General features: G+C 39.3%; 1 protein-coding gene across 2 annotated transcripts in view; it reads left to right on the top strand.

Moving 5' to 3' along the window:
* The window catches only part of LOC111866079 (S-adenosylmethionine sensor upstream of mTORC1), a 20,072-nt gene extending 2,085 nt beyond the window's left edge, over nucleotides 1–17,987 (top strand). The window contains exon 2 of one of the 2 annotated variants that reach the window (XM_023854649.2): nucleotides 15,933–17,832. In XM_023854649.2, coding sequence (XP_023710417.1) covers nucleotides 16,017–17,150 — 1,134 coding nt within the window. In that variant the 5' untranslated portion in view covers nucleotides 15,933–16,016 and the 3' untranslated portion in view covers nucleotides 17,151–17,832. Of the gene's footprint in view, nucleotides 1–15,932 lie in introns of both variants that reach the window. The other variant, XM_023854650.2, reaches the window with a different exon arrangement.
* The last annotated feature ends 1,983 nt before the right edge of the window (nucleotides 17,988–19,970 follow it).

The raw sequence follows: 19,970 nt of genomic DNA on the forward strand, positions 1-19,970 counted from the left end.
CATTTCCGCTTTCACCTTCAATTGCACCGAGTTTCTCTTCTAGGGTCTCTTGCACGCTTTGTCTTTGAGCATATAACTTCTCCAAATCCCATCTGGGTCTGCGCTTTCGAAATCCTATAATTTTCTTCAACCTGGTTCGGAACTTGGCAACCAGCAAGTTGTGGTCAGAGTCAATGTCTGCCCCAGGAAGCGTCTTCACATCCTTCACACTGTTTCTGAATCGATGTTTCACAAGGATGTAGTCCAGCTGATACCTCTTCCAATCCCCAGGTGCCTTCCATGTGTAAATTCTTCTCTTTGGCTTCTTGAACCAAGTGTTGGTAACAATCAATCCATTTCGTTCACAAAAGTCAATAAGCATTTGACCTCTGTGATTCCGTCTTCCGTCTTCATGATTATTGTCATTCTAAATTTCAGCATTTATGCAGAAATGGCGACACCTGTGTTTTCCATACTTCCAGTGGATGTAATATTATGTTCGTTAATTTATGTAAAGTATGCATATTTGTAAATTACAGTGAACCATTGTACAAAACTTAGAGGAGTGTGTTAACTGTTTATAAATGTTTAGTATCGATGTTGGGCACGCGGTAGCGTAATTGGTTGAGGCACTATGCTACAACCCGGAATGTCGCGGATTCGAATCCCGATGAGGTCACTGAAATTTGCAGTTGACCAAACCCAACCAACCACATTATTGCCCTGGGGTCGACTCACCCACTAAAAATGAGTACCAGGAACACCAAAGATCTCCTTGGGAGTAAAGGACAGTCGGCGTGTAAGGCTGAGAACCTCACCACCATTAGTGGGCCGATTGTGTAGAAAATGTGAGAGCATTGACACCTCACAGCCTATTACAGGGATAACTTTACTTACTTATCGTCCATCAATATTGACAGACGATAAATAATGGACGTTAAGTTGAACAATGTAACAGAATGCTGAAATACAGAATTAAGCTGCTGTCACACTGGGCTAGTTTACTATAACTCTAGTACTTAGAGGTGACAGTCCTCCGACGCGAGGTAGAAGTATTGGTAGTGGCGGGGAGTGCTCCAGCATGCCGACAAGTGGCGGGGAATGCAGTACAGGCGTTCTCAAAGGGAAATAACTTCTTACCTCATTGTGTTGCATAGTGATGGTGGTTTATTCTCGTTGATGTTCACACATCCGATGTTAAGTTTTAAGTGCTGAATGGCAGACTGTTATGCACTATACACTATTATACACTTTTCACTGTAATACGTGTACATGAAGAGTTTATTTACATATTACATGAATCTATTCTAAAGGGCCAACACCGGTAATGTCTGATTATTTTTTGTTTTCTTCCAGCGGAACCCCAGTTTCAAAATAATTTTCTTTAATGTGGAGATGCATCCCTGAAAATCTAACATTTTCTTCAACTTTTCGTGAACTTTTTTCAGGGTTGGTCTCCGTTTTTCCACTATGTAGAAGTCATTAATTGTTATTCACAACAGACTTGTTAAAGTCGTCCAAAATGGCTAGTGAAGATTTCCTAGGTCTTTCTTTATGGGGTGTCGAACAGGAAGTGGAAGCCCCAGATTCGATATTTTTTGTTTCTCTTATTATTCTTCTGACTACTTTCCACTTTGCCTTTGCTACTTCCACTCCTATGTTCTTCACTGTAGTTGTTGGCCCAGCCTCTTTCATATACTTATATACATTACTAACAATTTCTCTTGATTGTGAATGCAACACTTTTCCACTCAATTTACTTCGTGTAGGTGGCATGTTAAAGGAGATAGAAAAAATGTACAAATATAAATAAAAAAGAAAATCAACGAAAAAATAAACAATAAAATAAAATATTTTCACTGTCACCACTTGACTTCTGGCCCAGTACTTCAATGCGACGTCTCAACTATCTTTGGCCGTGGTTGGATCTCAACTGTCTTCGGCGACGGCTGTCCAGTACTGACTTCTTGTTGTCTTGTTGCTGTCTTCTGTCTCTGTAGCTCTCGGCTTATGTAGGCGTTCTGTGGACTGGATACCAGACACCATTCCTCACTCTTTCGTTTCTACTGTCCACTGTTACATAACGGGTGCAATGAACTCTCTGTAGTTCATTTCTGGGGAGATGCATTCATTGCTTCTGCATTGTCTACGCAACAGCTCCCTGTTCTTTGCGTTACCATGGAAGTGCCTATTCCAAACTCACGTGTTCGGCAGTCTGTTGCCTCGGGAATGCTCCTTCGCAACAGTCTGTTTGTATTCGATTTGTCGCTGTTGGAACTCAACAGTTTCCATTGTAGCCGTTGCGGGGCGATGGACGTAAGGTAACGAGTCACAGTATTAATACAGTAATTAGAGAATAACACACTCAAATACAACTCCTAGAGTCAAAACTTTTTAACTTGACTCTACAAAGAAGAATGCTATTGGGATGTTTGCTCGCACTGAATGCAGAGAAATGACTAATCACAACACCCCCCAACTTTCACGAATGGACCTGTCCATCCATGGCGCAGCTTTTCCTGGACTGTCAGCTCTAAGTACCAGAGCTATAGCAGCAAGCACTCGCTGCTTACTAGCCAAGTGTGACAACGAGAAATGTCGGTGCTGCTGCTCGCCGGCAAGCATTTTACTCGCGGCTAGTGAAGTTGAACATGTCCAACTTTACTAGCCGCTAGCTTCAGAGATGGGATCACGTGACTCGTTAGCCACTCGCCACTAGTGCTCTATTCACCTGTGTGACAGCTCCACATGGCTTACTAACGGCGAGTTGAGAAACGCGTGCACGTCGGTTGCTGTAGTAGTTGTATTCTCTCCGCAAGCAAAATGGGTGACGGTACATTGACATGGAATGGAAAACAAATAATAGAATTTTTAAACATGTTCAGAAAGTACAAGTGTTTGTGAAATCCGTCATGTGATTTATATATGAAGAGGAATGCAAAGGATGCTGCCTGGGGGCCTGGAAGTGTCAACAATTCCCCAGCTGAAGAAGGAAATTAAAGTTCTCTGTGATTCTTACCGGCTAGAGCTTAATAAGGTGAAACAGTCCAGGAAAAGTGGAGCAGTACTCGATGGCATCTACAAACCAAAGGAATTGTCTATATAAACAATCTGCATCCAGTATATGCAGATTGTTTATATAGGCAATTCCTTTGAGGTACCCCCAAGGGAAGAAATCTGCAGGTGATAAATCAGGCAAACGCGGGGGCCACAATCCTTTCGAAATGAGATGGTCACTGAAAAACTCGCACAAGAACTGCCTAGTTTCATTAGTTGTGAGACATGTGGCACCATCTTACTGCAACCAACACTCGCGTTCATCAGTGTTAAGAAGTACAATAAACTGTGTAATGATGTCTTGGTACACTGGACTGTTCACTGTTGTTTCAAAGAAAATTGGCCCCGCTATTCGACGACATGATAAGCACACCACACTCCAATTTTCTGACAGTGCAAGGGCTTTTCGTGTAACACATGAGGATTTTCAGGTGACCAGATCCTATTGTTTTGGCTGATCATGTAGCCACTAAGGTGAAACCACGCATAATCATTGTTATGTACAGATACAAATGCAAATTTACGAATGATATCAGTATGACAGCTGCAGAGGCATTCGTACTTTGCAATATTATAATAGAGAGTGCATATATGTTTATTTGACAGTTGATGTTTTGTCATCAGTAATCAATTTTTAATTTGTTTTCATTTGCTGAAGCTCCTTTCACATTATTCAGCCGTAACAGGCAGACCAAAATATTGTCTCTCTCTTTGTTTGGATAGTAACTCTGAAGGGCATAGTTCTCTATTAGGTGGCAAATGTGATGAAAGTAAATTTTCCACCTGCTGTTTGAAGCTCTCTTCACCTCTAAACAAATTTTGATGAATCAGAAATCTTTGTTATATTTTAATTGTGAACTACTTATGGCTAGGCATAATTTTGTCTATTCTGTATTTTTTTTAGTGCAGAGCTTGAAGTAAATTCAGAATCCATTGATTTTTCTTACAAAATTTCACTTGTTGAACCCACCCAGACTTGCCATTATCTCCACTTCAAATGTAATCACCCACTGTATACCAAGAAAGTACTAATTTAGAGTCTACAAAGTACAGCTTCTACCATATGGCAAGATTGACAATATCTGTTTAATGAAATTGGCAGCCTTAAATGTGAACTTTGAGTGAATGTCCCAAAGATTTCATTGGCTTGGTTATTAATTCCAAGTATACTAGTTGGCCAAATAAAGAGGAAGAACAAAGGGTGTGTTCGCAAGAACAAGTGGTGAAATATTGTAATAATGTGGATCATGATTTGGGTACAGGCTTTTTCATGCGTAAGAGAATCATATCTGCAGTTAAGAGGGTAGAGTTCATTAGTGATAGGATGTTATACATGATACTAAGAGGACACTGATGTATCATCATTCAGAATGTTCATGCCCCAACAGAAGATAAAGGACAGGTTCTATTAAGAACCAGAACATGTATTTGATAAATTACCAAAGTACTTTACCACTCATGTGGAGAACATTCAACTTTTCTCAGAGTCTTGCCCAGGCCTTGTGCCGGCAGGTGGAGGAACTTTCAGTACACACACCAATTAAATGATATTACTTTATCGATTTATACATTTACACTATGTCGATTTCACCTTAAATTTACACTTTGTATACTGTGTCAGTCACATGCATTTGACACATACTATATACAGGGAGATCGAAAAGTCACGCACATCAAACTAAAAGTTGTTATAAATTTTATTGCAGTTAATATAATTATATCTCCTACCACTACATGGTACTGTAGGAGTACTAACAACAAGTAGAAACGCCACCTGTAATGTATTGGTCATACAACGTCTGCAGTATAGCTTTTTTTATTGCATGACAGACATGTCATTTTCCCAAGAACGAGTTTTCATTGTGGAACATTATTTCACCATTCATTCTTATGCATGTGTCGCAGACGAGTTTCATTGGGAATATCCGGATTCTGCAGTTCCTAACAATTTTACGATAACGAGGATAATCAACCGATTTTGGGAATGTGGATCAGTTTCAGATAGGAAAAGATCCGGGAGACTGGCCATTTTGACAGGCTAAACTGGCTGACGTGGAGAAAATGTTGCAGTGTTCCCCTTCAAAAAGCCTGAGGAGACTGTACAATCAGGGATTTCGTATGGAAGTACTCAGAAAGCAATGAAGAAATTACACTTTTGTGCATATCGTGTTCGCTGTGTGCAGGAACTGAAGGACCTGGATAAAGAAAAACGCCTAGTGTACTGTAGATGGTTTCTGAAATGGAACCATGGAATTGAAGAGTTTGATCAGGTTTTCTTCACTGATGAAGCGATGCTTCAACTTAGTAGCCACGTGAACAGTCATTCACAGGATTTGGTCATCTGAAAATCCACATGTGTTACATGAAAAGCCCTTGGACTGTCAGAAAATTGGAGTGTGGTGTGCTGTATCACGTCATCGAATAGTGGGCCCAATTTTCTTGGAAACAACAGGGAACAGTGCAGTGTACCAGAACATCATTACACAGATTATTGGGCTTCTTGAAGTTGATGACCCCACCAATGGTATCTCCACCTTATTGTGGTGGCTAGGTTTGAGGGCTCCTGAGACCTGAGAGCTATGCTGGTGGTAGCATAGCTACTGGTAGGGCCACCCATGCTGGACAGGTCAAGGGGTAGGAGCCAGACAGACTGGGATACCCTGGTCCTCCAGGTTGGGGGTTGGGCGTGAGGCTAACAACCTCAAACCGTAAAAACTAAATTGTTTAGAAATCCAAGGAAAGAGTAGCTGGACGGACCTATTCAAGACGACCTGGAAAATGTTTAAAGGATTTGAGAATTGGATCTTTGAATGTATTGTCTCTTTACAGAGCCGGACCACTAAAAATGCTACTTTAACAACTAGATAACTATAAACTAGATATCACTGCTATACAAGAACTGAGGTGGTTGGGTAAAGGAGTCATGGAAAAGAGGGATCATGTTGTATTCTATAGCTGTCAGAAGAAGAGTCACACGTTTGGAACAGGTTTTATTGTTAATAAAAAAAGGAAGTATCTTATTTTAGACTTCCAGGCAAAATCTCGCAGAACATGTAGGCTACGAATTAAGGGAAAGTTTTTTAACTATAGCCTTATTTGTGCACGTGCCCCAACTGAAGATAAAAGTGATGAGGAGAAAGACTCCTTTTATGATGAATTGGATGAAATATATGGCGAATGTCCAAAAAGGGATTGTAAAATAATCATAGGGGACATGAATGCTAAAGTGGGGAATGAGGATGTATATACAGTAGATCAGTTACTGGAAAACATATTCTACATAACAAGTCAAACCATAATGGGATGAGATTAATAAATTTTGCTTCCTAAAGAAACATGGTAGTAGGTAGTACAATGTTTAATCACAAGAATATACATAAATGAACCTGGAAATCCCCTGATGGAAATGTGTTTAACCAAATTGATCACATCCTAATAGATGTAAGACACTGTTCAGACTTGATGGATGTCAGGAGCTACAGGGGGGCCAACATTGACTCTGATCATTACTTAATAATATCAAAGATTAGAAGTCGAATATCTGATTCAAGGAAGATACATGGATCCCAGGCTAAGAAACTGAATTGTGGAAAATTGGTGGAACAAGGAGTTGCAACCAGATATAGTGGATTAATTAGTGAATGCCTGGCAGGGCTCTCTGATAGGATGTCAGTGTAGCCTGGAGGGACTCAGAGAAGTTATTATAAATGCTGCTGGTGCAGTTTTAGGAAGAATGGAAAGGATAATGTATAAGAATTGGTTTGATGGAGAGTGTGAGCAAGTGACAAATAAAAAAAAAACAGGCATATAAGAGAATGCAGCAAAGGAACCATACTCGAGGGGCTGTGGAAGAATACTGTGAAGCGAGAAGAAAAGAAAAAAGATTGCATAAAAAGCAGAAAAGGGAATATGATAAACAAGAACTGATTGAACTGGAGCATTTAAGAAGTTCAAACGAAATTAGAGCATTTTATCAAAAGCTAAACAAGAATCGAAAGGACTTTCAACCTAGAACACTCTTATGTAGAGATAAAGAAGGCACAATATTGAGTAGCGATGAAGCAGTACTGTAAAGGTTGGCGCAATATTTTGAGGAATTATTAAATGGTAATGCCTCCGAACAAGCAGAAGGTATGACCGTAGACGGGAATCAAGGAAATTTTGAGGCTGAAAAGCCAGCGCCGACCATAAAAGAAGTAGAACAAGCTATCAAAAATTGAAAAATAATAAAGCTCCAGGAATGGATCTCATCATGGCAGAATTAGTGAAATTTGCAGGCCCAGAATATGCTAAGCACTTACATCAGCGAATAGTTAAGATATGGATAACTGAAATAATCCCAGAGGAATGGAACCTAAGTATTGTATGCCGTATCCATAAGAAATGCAATGTCATGGTATACTCTACCTATAGAGGAATTAGTCTGTTGTGCGTAGCATATAAAATATTTTCCAACATTCTCTTTAACAGACTCTCTCCCTTTGTGGTAGGCATAATTGGGGATTACCAATGTGGGTTTCGTCAAGGAAGATCAACTAACGATCAGATTTTCAGTATTTGCCAGGTCTTTGAAAAGTGTAATGAATTCCAAATTGAAACACATCATCTTTTCGTTGACTTCCGATCAGCCTATAACTCCATAGATAGAGATAGCCTTTTTCTGGCAATGGAAGAGATGCACATTCCACGGAAGTTTATCGCCTTAGGCAGAGCCACTATGAGAAAGACCCAATGCCAAATTAAGATTCAGAATATGTTGTCCAGCCCTATAATAATAACTAGAAATGGAGTTCGACAGTGGGATTCCCCAGCCTGCCTTTTGTTCAATATAGCATTAGAGAAGGTAGTTAGAGATGCAGGCATCAACACAAGGGGAACTATATTCCATAAGTCAATTCAAATTTTGGCATTTGCAGATGATATTGATATAATCGGTAGAACACAGAAATCTATGAAAGAAGCTTTTCTTAAATTGGAAAGAGCAGCAAAAAAGATGAATCTACAAATTAACCAAAATGAAACAAAGTACATGCCGGTAACCTAGAAAGATTGTGCCAATGGACCTGCATATATTGAAATTGGCTCATATAAATTTGAGGTTGTATGTAGTTTTGCTTACCTTGGATCAGAAGTTAACTGTAAAAATGACATCAGTGACGAAATAAAAAAGCGTTTACTTGCAGCAAATAAATGTCTCCATGGCCGTAGGAAACCCCTGAAATCCCAACTAATGCCCAGGAAAACCAAAACTATGATGTATAAAGTACTTATAAGATCAGTGCTATCTTATACCTCTGTGACCTGGCCGCTGTCAAGATAGACTGTTAAGACTGTTAAGTATATTTGAAAGGAAGATCCTGAGATATATCTTTGGACCAGTGGAAGAAAATGGAATATGGAGGAAGAGGTATAACCATGAGCTATACAAACTATTTAATGAACCAGACATTATTGGATTTATAAAGGTGAAAAGGCTTGAATGGGCTGGACACATAATACATGCCAGCGAGAATAGAACGATTAAAAAATACTTAATTCTAAACCAGAAGGAAATAGGAAAGTGGGAAGACCAAGACTGAGATGGGAAGAATGTGTGTGGCAGGATATAAGAATTTTGGTTGTAATAACTGGAGGAATGTAGCATCGAATGGAGAATGGGGAGCAATCCTGAGGAAAGCCAGGGCTCACAATGGGCTGTTCTGCCAGTGGTGATGATGAAATTGATGAAGGTGAGTGTTGGTTGCAGGAAGATGGTGCCACATGTCACACATCTAATGAAACCATGCAGTTCTTGCACGAGGTTTTTGGTAACTGCCTCATTTCGAATGGATTGTGGCCCCCGCGTTTGCCCAATTTGTCACCCACAGATTTTTTCCTTTTGGGGCACCTCAAAGGAATTGTCTTTAAAAACAATCTCCATACACTGGATGACCTCAAGAGGAACATTACAACGGTGATTAACAGCATCAGTTTACAGGTGCTCCACAAAGTGGCCTCAAACATGGTAAAAAGAGCTCGCGTATGCATTGCTGAACGGGGAAGCCATTTTGAGCATATGTTGGAAAGACATGATTTTAATTTTGCATTTCTAAGATGTAAGGTTATAAACATTAATAGTAAGTGCTGTATGTCTTGTAGTTTGTGCATTAACCCAGCAAAATATAATTGCTTAGTGTGATGTGCAAGACTTCTCGATCTCCCTGTATTTGTTGTGTCTGAAGAGTAGCATGATGCCAGTCAGCCTGCCTATGAAGTGAACATGCTAACATCTTTGTTCTGGTCCTTTCAAAGAGGAACGCTTACCTTCTTCTGGCTTGGTTGATGATTATGAAGCAACTTTACACGCTGCAAAGAGTTACGTGATGCAACAGTAAAATACTGCCATGATGCAATGCACAGCCTGCAGTGGTCTGATTGGCTATCAATCCATGGTGAATACCCAGGTTACAAACCTCATTCAGCCACAATACAAATGCAGCTGCATTACATCATCCATTCCTTCTAGAATGTTTTATATGATGAAAAACATCCCCAAAGACAAAGAAATTTTCCTGCTCTTAAAACATCATGAAATACACAAGCATCTACATAGTGTCTATCTCGTGATTTGATGGCATCATATTGCATCATACCCACTTGGATAATGTGTAATTAAAATGAAAACATTATTATTCAAATGTAATTAAATTAGAGACAGAGCGGGTGTGTGTGTGTGTGTGTGTGTGTGAGAGAGAGAGACACATTAAGAACAAGAAACAAGACTTCAAGAAAGCCTGTGAGTCAGTTAGGAGAGAAGTTTTATACAGTATTCTCATAGAATTTGTGGTATTCATGAAACTAGTTAGGCTGATTAAAATGTATTTAAACGAAACGTATAGCAAAGTCTGTATAGGTTAACATTTGTTTCATAATTTTCCTATCCAGAATGGTCTAAAACAAAGAGATGCTTTATCGCCAGTGCTTTTCAACTTTCCTTTACAATGTGACATTAGGAAGGTCTAGAAAAACCAGGTGGGACTGAAACTAAATGGGACACATCAGCTGTTGGTCTATGCTGATAATGTGAATCTACTGGGTGATAATATAGATACTGTGACGTGCTGCCTAAAAGCTGGGCTATGGAGTATGCTTCAGTGTTCATTGCTGGTCAATGGATATCATATCCTAGACAGTGGAATAGACTGCAGTGTTGGGATTCTTAACAGTGGGTTTCCACGGTTACAACAAATTGTTTGAAGCATTGTATGACAATGGGAAAACCAAACTGTTGAGAAAGGTGTCCCATAAGCAGTCCGCAAAAGACTTATATAAGGGAGTTGAATGAACCAGACAGTTAGTTGAGTTCTGGAAATTGCCAATAACAGTTCAGTTTAGCTTTGACTATAGCAGAAGCAGCAATTATAACAGTGTTGTTATAAGTGGATGATAATTGTACTTGCTAGTGTAGAGGATGTTGGCCAATAAACTTATTCACTAAATCTGAGACTTGCAGAATCTATTTGTCACGTGACCTAGTCAACACACGACAATACTATAAAGAGAAACACACAAACTTTGACACTTATAAGGAAGTTTGTCTAGAAGTAAACACTGAGAAAAGTAAGTATATGTTTGGCCGTGCCATAGCTCAAGCAGTTAGTTGCTGGCTTCCCACTGCATTGGCCTGGTTTTGATCCCGGATCTGGTCAAGTGGGATTTGTGGTGGACAAAGTGGCGCTGGGGCAGGTTTTCTCCAAGTACTTAGGTTTCCTCTGCCAATCTTCATTCCACCAATTGCTCCACAATCACCCTCACCTATCATCTGGGGCTGGTAAAATAGGCCAGAAGTGGCAGCGGCACAAGGGACTTCGTCCCACCCCACTAGCCATTAAATAAAATTATATGTTTCTGTCTCATCATCAAAATGCAGGGCAAAATCATGACATAAAGATAGGTAACAGATGTTCTGAAAATGTGGCACAGTTCACATATTTTGGAACGACTATAGGAAGTTGATACCTGATTCAGGAGGAAATTAAGAGGACACTGAACTCAGGAAATGCTTGCTACGATTCAGTCCAGAACTTCTATCTTCTCATCTGTTTAAAAACAAAAATTAGAATATACAAACATATAATTATGCCTGTGTTTCTACGTAGGTCATTTCAGAAATAATGCACACAATTTTTTGTTTATGTCAGTGTTTATTTTTTTTAATATCTCTTTATAGTCCTTCAATATAGTCCCCCTGCTTCTCAATGACCGAGTCCCAACGTGTGGGAAGCTTTACTATTCCATCCAGGACACCATCTTTGTTTATCTGTCGAATGGCTTGGGTAACTGCAGCAGAAAGCTCTTCCAGAGAGGGAAAACGACAGCCTCACATAGGTTGTTTCAACTTTGGGAATAAGTCGAAGTCTGGTGGATTCATGTCCGGGCTGTAGGGAGCATGAGGCAACACCTCCCAACTGTATTGGTGCAGCTTTTCTGTTACGACATTCCCGGTGTGCGGGCGAGCATTGTCATGGAGAATGATCGGCCCAGCCTTGAGCAACTGAGGTCAGTTTTTGTGCATTTTTCTGCACAGATTTTGCATAAAGTCACGATAATAAACTGGTGTGACACTTTTGCCGCACGGAACTCTGTCTGTCATGATGATTCCTTGGTGATGATAAGCAAAGATCATAATTTGTATGACCTTTGAGATCGTCAAAATTATTTTGGTCGTGGGGAAACTGTACTACAGTCCACTGTTAACTCGCCACAAACTTCACTTAATGCACTGGATTTCTGTTGGGTTTTTTCCATGTAAAGTTTTGATCTTAATGTATGACCTTTGATCTTCAACATTCACAATACCCAAGAACCGTGCAGGCTCCATTTCTAACTCACGTTATTTAAGAACAGAGTATATTATAAATGAAACAAAATAACGCGGTTCTTTCTCAAGCCCTGAACTGTAACTGACGTGAGGCTAACTGTTGTTGCGTCATCTAATCCGCAGTGTTGCCAACCTGTGTATTATTTATGAAATGACCCACGTATATGGATGTGAAACTTGGTCTTTGACATTAAGGGAGGAGCAGAGACTGAAGGTGTTTGGGAACAGGGTGTTGAGAATATTTGAACCAAAGAGAGAAGAAGTGACAGGAGATTGGAAAAAATTGCATAATGAGGAGCTTCATAACTTGTTCTCTTCTCCAGTTATAATTAGAATGGTCAAGTCGAGAAGGATGAGATTTACAGGGCATGTAGGCATGAATGGGGAAAAGAGGAATGCATATAGGATATTGGTGGGAAAACCAAAGGGAAAGAGACCACTAGGAAGACCAAGGTATAGGTGGGTGGACTATATTAAGATGGATCTTAGAGAGATAGGCTGATGTAGTGTGTATTGGATTGATCTGGCTTTGGATAGGGACTAGTGGAGGGCTCTTGTGAACACGGTAATGAACCTTCAGATGCCATGAAATGCTGGTAAGTTCTATAGTAGCTCACAGATGGCAGCTTCCCAAGGAGGGCTCAGCTCCATGAATGAGTATAATTTTCAGAAGCATTTGTATCATGTGACAAAATGGATTTTGTTTCGCTTCATTGTTATGCACCTTCAAAGTTTGCTACTCTTCACTCAAAGCTTTGAGTCTCCACTGTAACACATGCAACTTGGCTTGTCACAAAATTAGTATCTGCTTGCCATGGAGAGTGAAATATTTTGGCGTTAAAAGTACAGTATGCGCCAAAAGTTCAGTACTGAAACTTGCGCATCTCAAACGTGCATGTGCGTTTGTCAGCAGGACATAGCTCTAGCCGCACGTGTTCCCAGTAGTGAAAAGCTGTCTTGTGCAGTTCTTGGAAATGGGTCTCTACAGAGGAAAGAGTATTCATAGTTGACTATTATTTCTGCTCAGACTGAAGTGGTCGCCAGACAACTCACTTCCTTGGTTTTGAGCAGCCAGAGGTTATCGTCCAGAAACCGCTACATGGTACATATGTGACGATATGGTGTGCCATCTCAGGACACGGTATATTAGGCCCCTCTTTCATTGAGGATGAGGAAAGCAATGCTCTTATCATCACCCAAGAACACTAAAGGGACATGGTGATCGGACCATTTCTTCAGCATTCGAGAAGGTTCTGTCATGCAGGGGGCCTTCACATGAATAGACAGTGGTATCAACAGCACGTCTTTTCATCTCAGTACTGTCTGCTTTGGCGCATGCTGTATATACACACAAAAAAGTATTAAAACCTGTCATCCTTCATGCCCTTCTGGATAGGTGGCTGGACTTAAGGGCAGCACATATTTGTTTATTTTTGTCTGCTAGCTATTTTATCTCTAAACTGAAGTTGTCAAATGAAAAATGATGACCTCCCCTTGTTAATCAATCTACAGGTACCATATAGTAGTTGCAGGATCTCACTTGTGGTAGTGGACAAATAGAGTCTCCCCCCCCCCAAACAACTTCTGAATGCCTGAACCAGTTTTTATGGCACTTGCTTTATCATGCCAGCTGAGCCCATTCCAACAGTGTACATCATAAATCCCTCCCATCAGTAGTATCAACATTATCAACATCACAGCCCCTAAAATTGCTGAGGCAACAGTTCCTCTTTTGTTCCATTTTGTTTCTTGGTGTGGAAACGTGTTTAAATGCCATTGTGTAACAATGGCCATGTAGAAAACACAAAATCCTCTATTGTTGGTTCATTATCTGTTTCCAAGGAAACGTTTACTGAGCTGCTGCCTAGAGATGACTGCCTCTGCTCATTCCACTATTCTGGCTTTCAGCCAGTCACAATATTAAGATAATTAGGAAAAAAATATTTGGTCCACGTGGTCGGAATAGCTTGGTCAGTGTACTTATGGTCTGGACGATGTGGGTTTGATTCTTGGCAGTGCAAGATTTTTCTCCACATCATCCCAACCAACTCTGGGGCCTACCCAGCCTCCTATTCAGTGGGTATCTTTCCCCTGAGGGTAAAGCGGCTGGGACATGTAGCTGGCCACTTACTTCCACCTAGTGCCTAGGTAACAGAGTGGAGCTATACCTCCACTGCCCCATGTGTCTTCATGGCATAGTACTTAATTAAGCACAGGGTCAGCTGTACCTCCCTCCCCCACATGCCATACAAGTCAGTTTCTATTCCTGTGTTTCATACTCTGACTGAAACCAGATTTGATTCATTTCATTTTAAATTGGTAATCATCTGTCTGTTTCTGTGGAGTACAAATTTTTAAACACAGGCGTTTTGACAACATTTTGGAAGTTTTCACACTTAATAAAAGTTGGTGCAAACAGAAAACACATTAAAACTTATAGGATTTGAAGTTTTCATAACAATGGCTATAAAACATTCTGTCTCTGGGATATAACCCCACGTAGTCCGTAATCTGCTTGCCACTTGCTTGGCCTATTCTCTGACCCTGAAGATGGAAGTGACATGATCCTCTGAAACATCAGTTGACTTTTAGCAGACAAAATGGCATTATATCCAGAAGGTAGAACTCTTAACATTAAAACTACTAGTACAACTTTGTCGGTAGTGTGGGTTCTTCAACATGAAGTGCAGATATCGTAAGTCACTTCTAAAGGGACATGACACATTTATGTCTGTGTAGTAATCACTTCCTAGGCAGTGCTGCTGACAGAACATTGTACCAGTCATAATTAAGAATATTAATGCAACATTGGCCAGGGTAAAGTTTTCAGCACCCTTGAATCAGTTACCATGGAAGTAGTTTTAGAGAGAGATATTTAATTAAACAATAACCTACAATTTTGGCAATCTCAATAAGTCATGGGATGATTAAGATCACTAAAGCTTTATAAAACTGTCAGAATTGTGTTAGTTACATGTTCATCCACACGTAACCCAGGGTTGTGATTTGTTGCTTACCTTTTTAGCCTACATTCCTTATTTTGAAAAAATAAAAAGGATGGTTATGAGCTCACCTTGCTGTGTCTGTGTATCACCCGTAATTTTCATTAGAAGACTATTAAGTTTACCTTGCTGTCTATCTTTCCCCCCTCCCCCAATGTTTTCATTTTCTGTGCAGTCTGTGTCATATCAAATGAAAGTAGGCAATAGTCATTCCCAGAATTTCTTTTTCACTTCTGTATTTTTCCATAGTATGCTTATGACTTTGTCAACCATAGGGTGTTTGACATTTAACAACTACATAGCAATTGATGACAAGATGATTAGTGAATATGAAGTTGTCGGAATGAGAACTGGCAGGGAAAGTCGACATACTCGGAGATAATCTTTCCCAGTGCCACTATATCCACCACGGATCCCACATGACATGACCTGGGAACAAACCAGGCAGCAAATTGCCAGAGCTGTGGGATGGCTGGGAATATGCTGTTTCATTAATGAAAAAAAGTTAATTCTCATATAAATTACATAATTAGTTCAAATCGTGTATGAAGTGTTACTGTGTTTACATGTCTTTCATACCCAAGAAAAAGGATGGTGACAACAAAAAGTATCATGAATGCTAAACTTTGTGACAGTAATTTTTCATATCAACATGTCAGATTTGGACAGAAACAGCTTTTTAGTATGTGTTGTAATGGGAGTGAACATTTGTTCTGCTTTATTATTTATTCTTGTGTTTCATTACATTTGCACCACATCAAAAACCGTTTCTACTAGAAGTTTATCTGCATTTCGTGTAGAGTAGTAGTCATAGTGAACTGATGTGTTACAAAATGGAATCTCCCTAGGAGCATTTTGTGTGGACTCACAATACTAGAATTTACTGAAATCAGTTGAGTACTTTGGAGATGAAACATGCAGAGTAGTGAATAGATTGAGGATTATACAACCATTTCATACCCTTTGTACACGTGTCCCTAATTATCCAGTGTTTGTCATTTGTCACTAGATATACATCAACGTTTCTGTTCCAGATGGATGGAAATAAGATTCGGATTAAGTTATGTGCAGTTTGGTCTTCTCTTATTCCTGTGGCCACTAGTTAGCTGCCATCTCACATGAGCTTGAGTCCTGCCACCTATAAGAATCATCCAGCATATGGAAGATGTTCATGTGGAAATGGATATTGCAAGCAAGTCAGGATGGCTGCTGAGGAACATCAGCAACTTTCTGCCTTTGTGAAGAGCATACATCAGATGCTGAGATCGGAGGCTCAGAAAATTGGTGCTGACAAAGCATGGAAAGAACACTGCATGAAAACAGATATTTTGCAGAAATATGCAGTTTCAATGCAGAAATTGGCCTCTACATTCTGGGAACAAAATTCAGCAGATGAAAAGAAAAGTGCTCAGTGCCGAATAAAATGGATAGTTGAAAAATGTGTGCTGTATTTTTTTAAAGGAGAAATGGAGATGAGAAGGATCAAAGAGAAGAAGAAAATTAAGAAAACTGGAAATGCTGTAGAAAAATGTGGAGAAACATGTGCTTTATGTGTCAGAGTTATTTCAAGTAAAGAAGTGCAAGGTGATGGTGAATGTCTTACATTGTTGGATGTTGGTAGTTGTTACAATCCTTTCAGAGTATATCCATTCTTAAATGTTATTCCTATTGATATTGCTCCAGCAAAACCTGATGTATATGTATGTGACTTTCTAAATATGGCTGTTGTTGAAACTGAAGAACCAGTGATTCTGAATGGCAGGTCTGTTGTAGAACTTCCAGCAGCTACATGTGATGTTGTTGTATTTTCTCTACTGCTGGAATATTTTCCATCTCCAAAGCAAAGATACTTATGTGTCTGTAAGGCATACAACCTTTTAAAACCAGAAGGTCTTTTGTTTATTATCACTCCAGATTCAAAACATTCATCAGCAAATGCCCCACTAATGAAAAGCTGGAGAATCACACTGGCACAGTTGGGGTTTTCACTAGGTTATTATGAAAAATTACCACACATTCATTGCATGGCATATCGGAAAGATATACACCCAGAAGTTGCGAAACACTGGGCATATTATGAACTGCGCAAACAAAATGGTGTAGAAACAAGTTCCAAGTTATACATTCCTCAAGATTTTCAGGAAATGCAAGATAAAAGTGATAATATACCACACCCAGAGGGTGAGAGAACAATCCAAGACAATGCATCACTAGTGCAGATGTTCTCACAGCTTCCATATAACTCCGAATAACATTAAATTTGAGAATAAATTGGGATTATGGTTATTGTCCAACACATTATAGTCAAGCAAATAAAGGAATGATTTAAGCTTTTAATGGACCTCAACAAAAATCACAGTGTTCAGGTTTTGTAAGCCTTCCTTAACACTAGTTGTAGGAGTGTTCTGCAGCCTCAGATGGTCCTCTATTACCGGCCCCTAATGATTAGTGTGTCTGGAGAATTTGTGGAATGATAACTGGCATGGGAACACTATTGTGCCTTAGTGTTACTTCAACCATCTGCAATTCCACATGGACTGCCCAGAGATTCAATATGTTGTCATGTATTAAGCACCATCCCATAGCGATTCCATTGGTGAAATGGTAACTGCCATGGAAAAATTGTTGTACCTCAGTGTTACTTCAGCAATCTGCAATTCCACATGGACTACACAGAGTTTCAAAATGTCATGTTTTAAGAGAGCTACTATTCACACAGTTTTTTTTTTTTTCAAGGAAGGAATACAGCTGTGAAACATTTTCCCTTTGTGTGATTTTTATATTGAAATTCCCAGCATGTGTCATGTTTCAGAATTTCCTGCACTCATGTATGATGAAAATGACGTGTTTGCAGACAGAGACTGACATTCAGTTTGTGCAGTATTGTGTACTTCACAAATGTTTTATCGTTTTATTAAAAATTTTACAGTGCCAGACAGGGCTATAAGTTTGCATGTGTATGGATCATAAGATGGCTGCAAAGTTCATAGTATTGACACATGTGGTTACTTGTTATTCTGATACTTGTGCCTTTATTAACTGTATTGTCTGCTTCATGGGATTTCTATAGTTAAAATTCATTATAATAATTGTGAAGACTACTTTGGTTAGTAGTTAGTGAGTTTGGAATTTCTATTTAGGCTTCATATGTTTTCGATCTTGATATTTTGCATCCTCGTTTTATTGGCGATATTCTGTGAAAGAGTAAGCAAAACATCGCTATTTTGACTTAATTTTCAGTTCCGGTTCCTTGCTGCAAGTATGAAAAATTTGTGAACCAAAATTAATTAGAACAGCCAAATACCTCCTACGGTATCCTGTTATCCTGGTGCACGACAGACATTTTCCTGGTCTCGCGTCATTTCTGAGGCAAGGTTTAGTACTGACATCTCGTGGACATCGCATGATTCACCACCAGCTACAACCTTCAGCAGTAGGAAATGCATTCCGTAACAAAATTTGATATGAAGGAAATGTACGATAAACATATATATGTGTGAACACAGTTTCCAGATGTAATTTATTAATAACAGAGGATGCCCAAACATATCTTAAACGTAATTCTAATAAGTCTAACTTGTTGTAGGAAGAAGACTTTTCAGATGATGAAATGGTTGTGTTGCAAGCAATGATTTCATTTTTGTATTTTGAGTGTTCTCGCTCTGTATAAGTCTTTGAAAATATTCAAAATGTTTACTCTCCAAATATTTTATCAGCTAATCTCTGCCGGTCAACTAAATGAGCTGTGAAATTCGCAGTCATCTCTAAATTGTCACACTATGTAACGCCCCCTCGAGTCTCGTTTAGTAGTTCAATCTCGCAGAGAGAGAGATTATGAGCAACAACCAGCTCACTCCAACCTAAATTAAATGCAGCTTGCTATGCAATTGAATTGAATTGAATTGAATTTATTTACATTCTATAAATCCTAAGCAGGTTAGTACCTTTGGATACAGAACAAGTCAAAAGGTTACATACATAAGTACAGGCAATTTTAGATTAAAAATTAATATAACTTAATTTTACATCATTCTCTATTTACATTGAAGTATTCATCTAAAGAGTAGAAGGAATGAGCATGTAGATAATTCTTTAACTCTGATTTAAACTTTTTAGTATCATTGCCCAAGTTTTTAATACTTTGTGGCAGATTGTTGAACACTTTTATGCCAGTAAAGTAGACTCCTTTTTGATATACTGATAAAGTTGATGAGGGTAGGTGGAAGTTATATTTTTGTCTAGTATTCATGTTATAGACATCAGAATTTAATTTGAATTTATCTTTGTTGTAAACAACAAATAAGAGAAGCGATAATATGTATTGCAAGGTTTACTACTGACATCTCGTGGACATCGCGTGATTCACCACCAGCTACAACATTCAGCAGCAGGAAATGCATTCCGTAGCAATATTAGATATGAAAGAAATGTACGATAAACATATATATATATGAACGCACCGAAACCTGATTCAGGTGGAAATTAAGAGATTTAACTCGGGTAATGCTTGCTACCATTCAGTCCAGAACCTTTTGTGTTCTCCTCTGCTTTCAAAAAACATACAAATTAGAATATACACAACTATAATTTTGCCTATGGTTCTGTATGGGTGTAAAAGTTGGTCTCTGACATTACAAGAGGAACCCAGACTGAGGGTGTCTGAGAACAGGGTGTTGAGAATACTTGGACTGAAGAGAGATGAAGTGACAGGAGGTTGGAGTAAACTGCATAAGGAGAACTTGTACTCTTCTCCAAGTATAATTAGAATGATCAAGTCAGAGAGGATGAGGTGGGCAGGGCATGTAGCACGAATGGAGGAGATGAGGAATGCATATAGGATATTGGTGGGAAAGCCGGAAGGAAAGAAACCACTTGGAAGACCAAGGCACAGGTTGGTGGACAATATAAAACTGGATCTTAAGATATAGGAAAGGTTGGTATGGATTGGATTGATCTGGCTCAGGATAGAGACCAGTGGAGGGCTCTTGTGAACACGTTACTCAACCTTCGGGTTCCATTAAATGCTGGGAAGTTCTTGAGTAGCTGCAGAATTGGCGGCTCCTCAAGAAACT

This window comes from Cryptotermes secundus, unplaced genomic scaffold, assembly GCF_002891405.2.
Source record: "Cryptotermes secundus unplaced genomic scaffold, Csec_1.0 scaffold318, whole genome shotgun sequence".
Classification (NCBI taxonomy): domain Eukaryota; kingdom Metazoa; phylum Arthropoda; class Insecta; order Blattodea; family Kalotermitidae; genus Cryptotermes; species Cryptotermes secundus.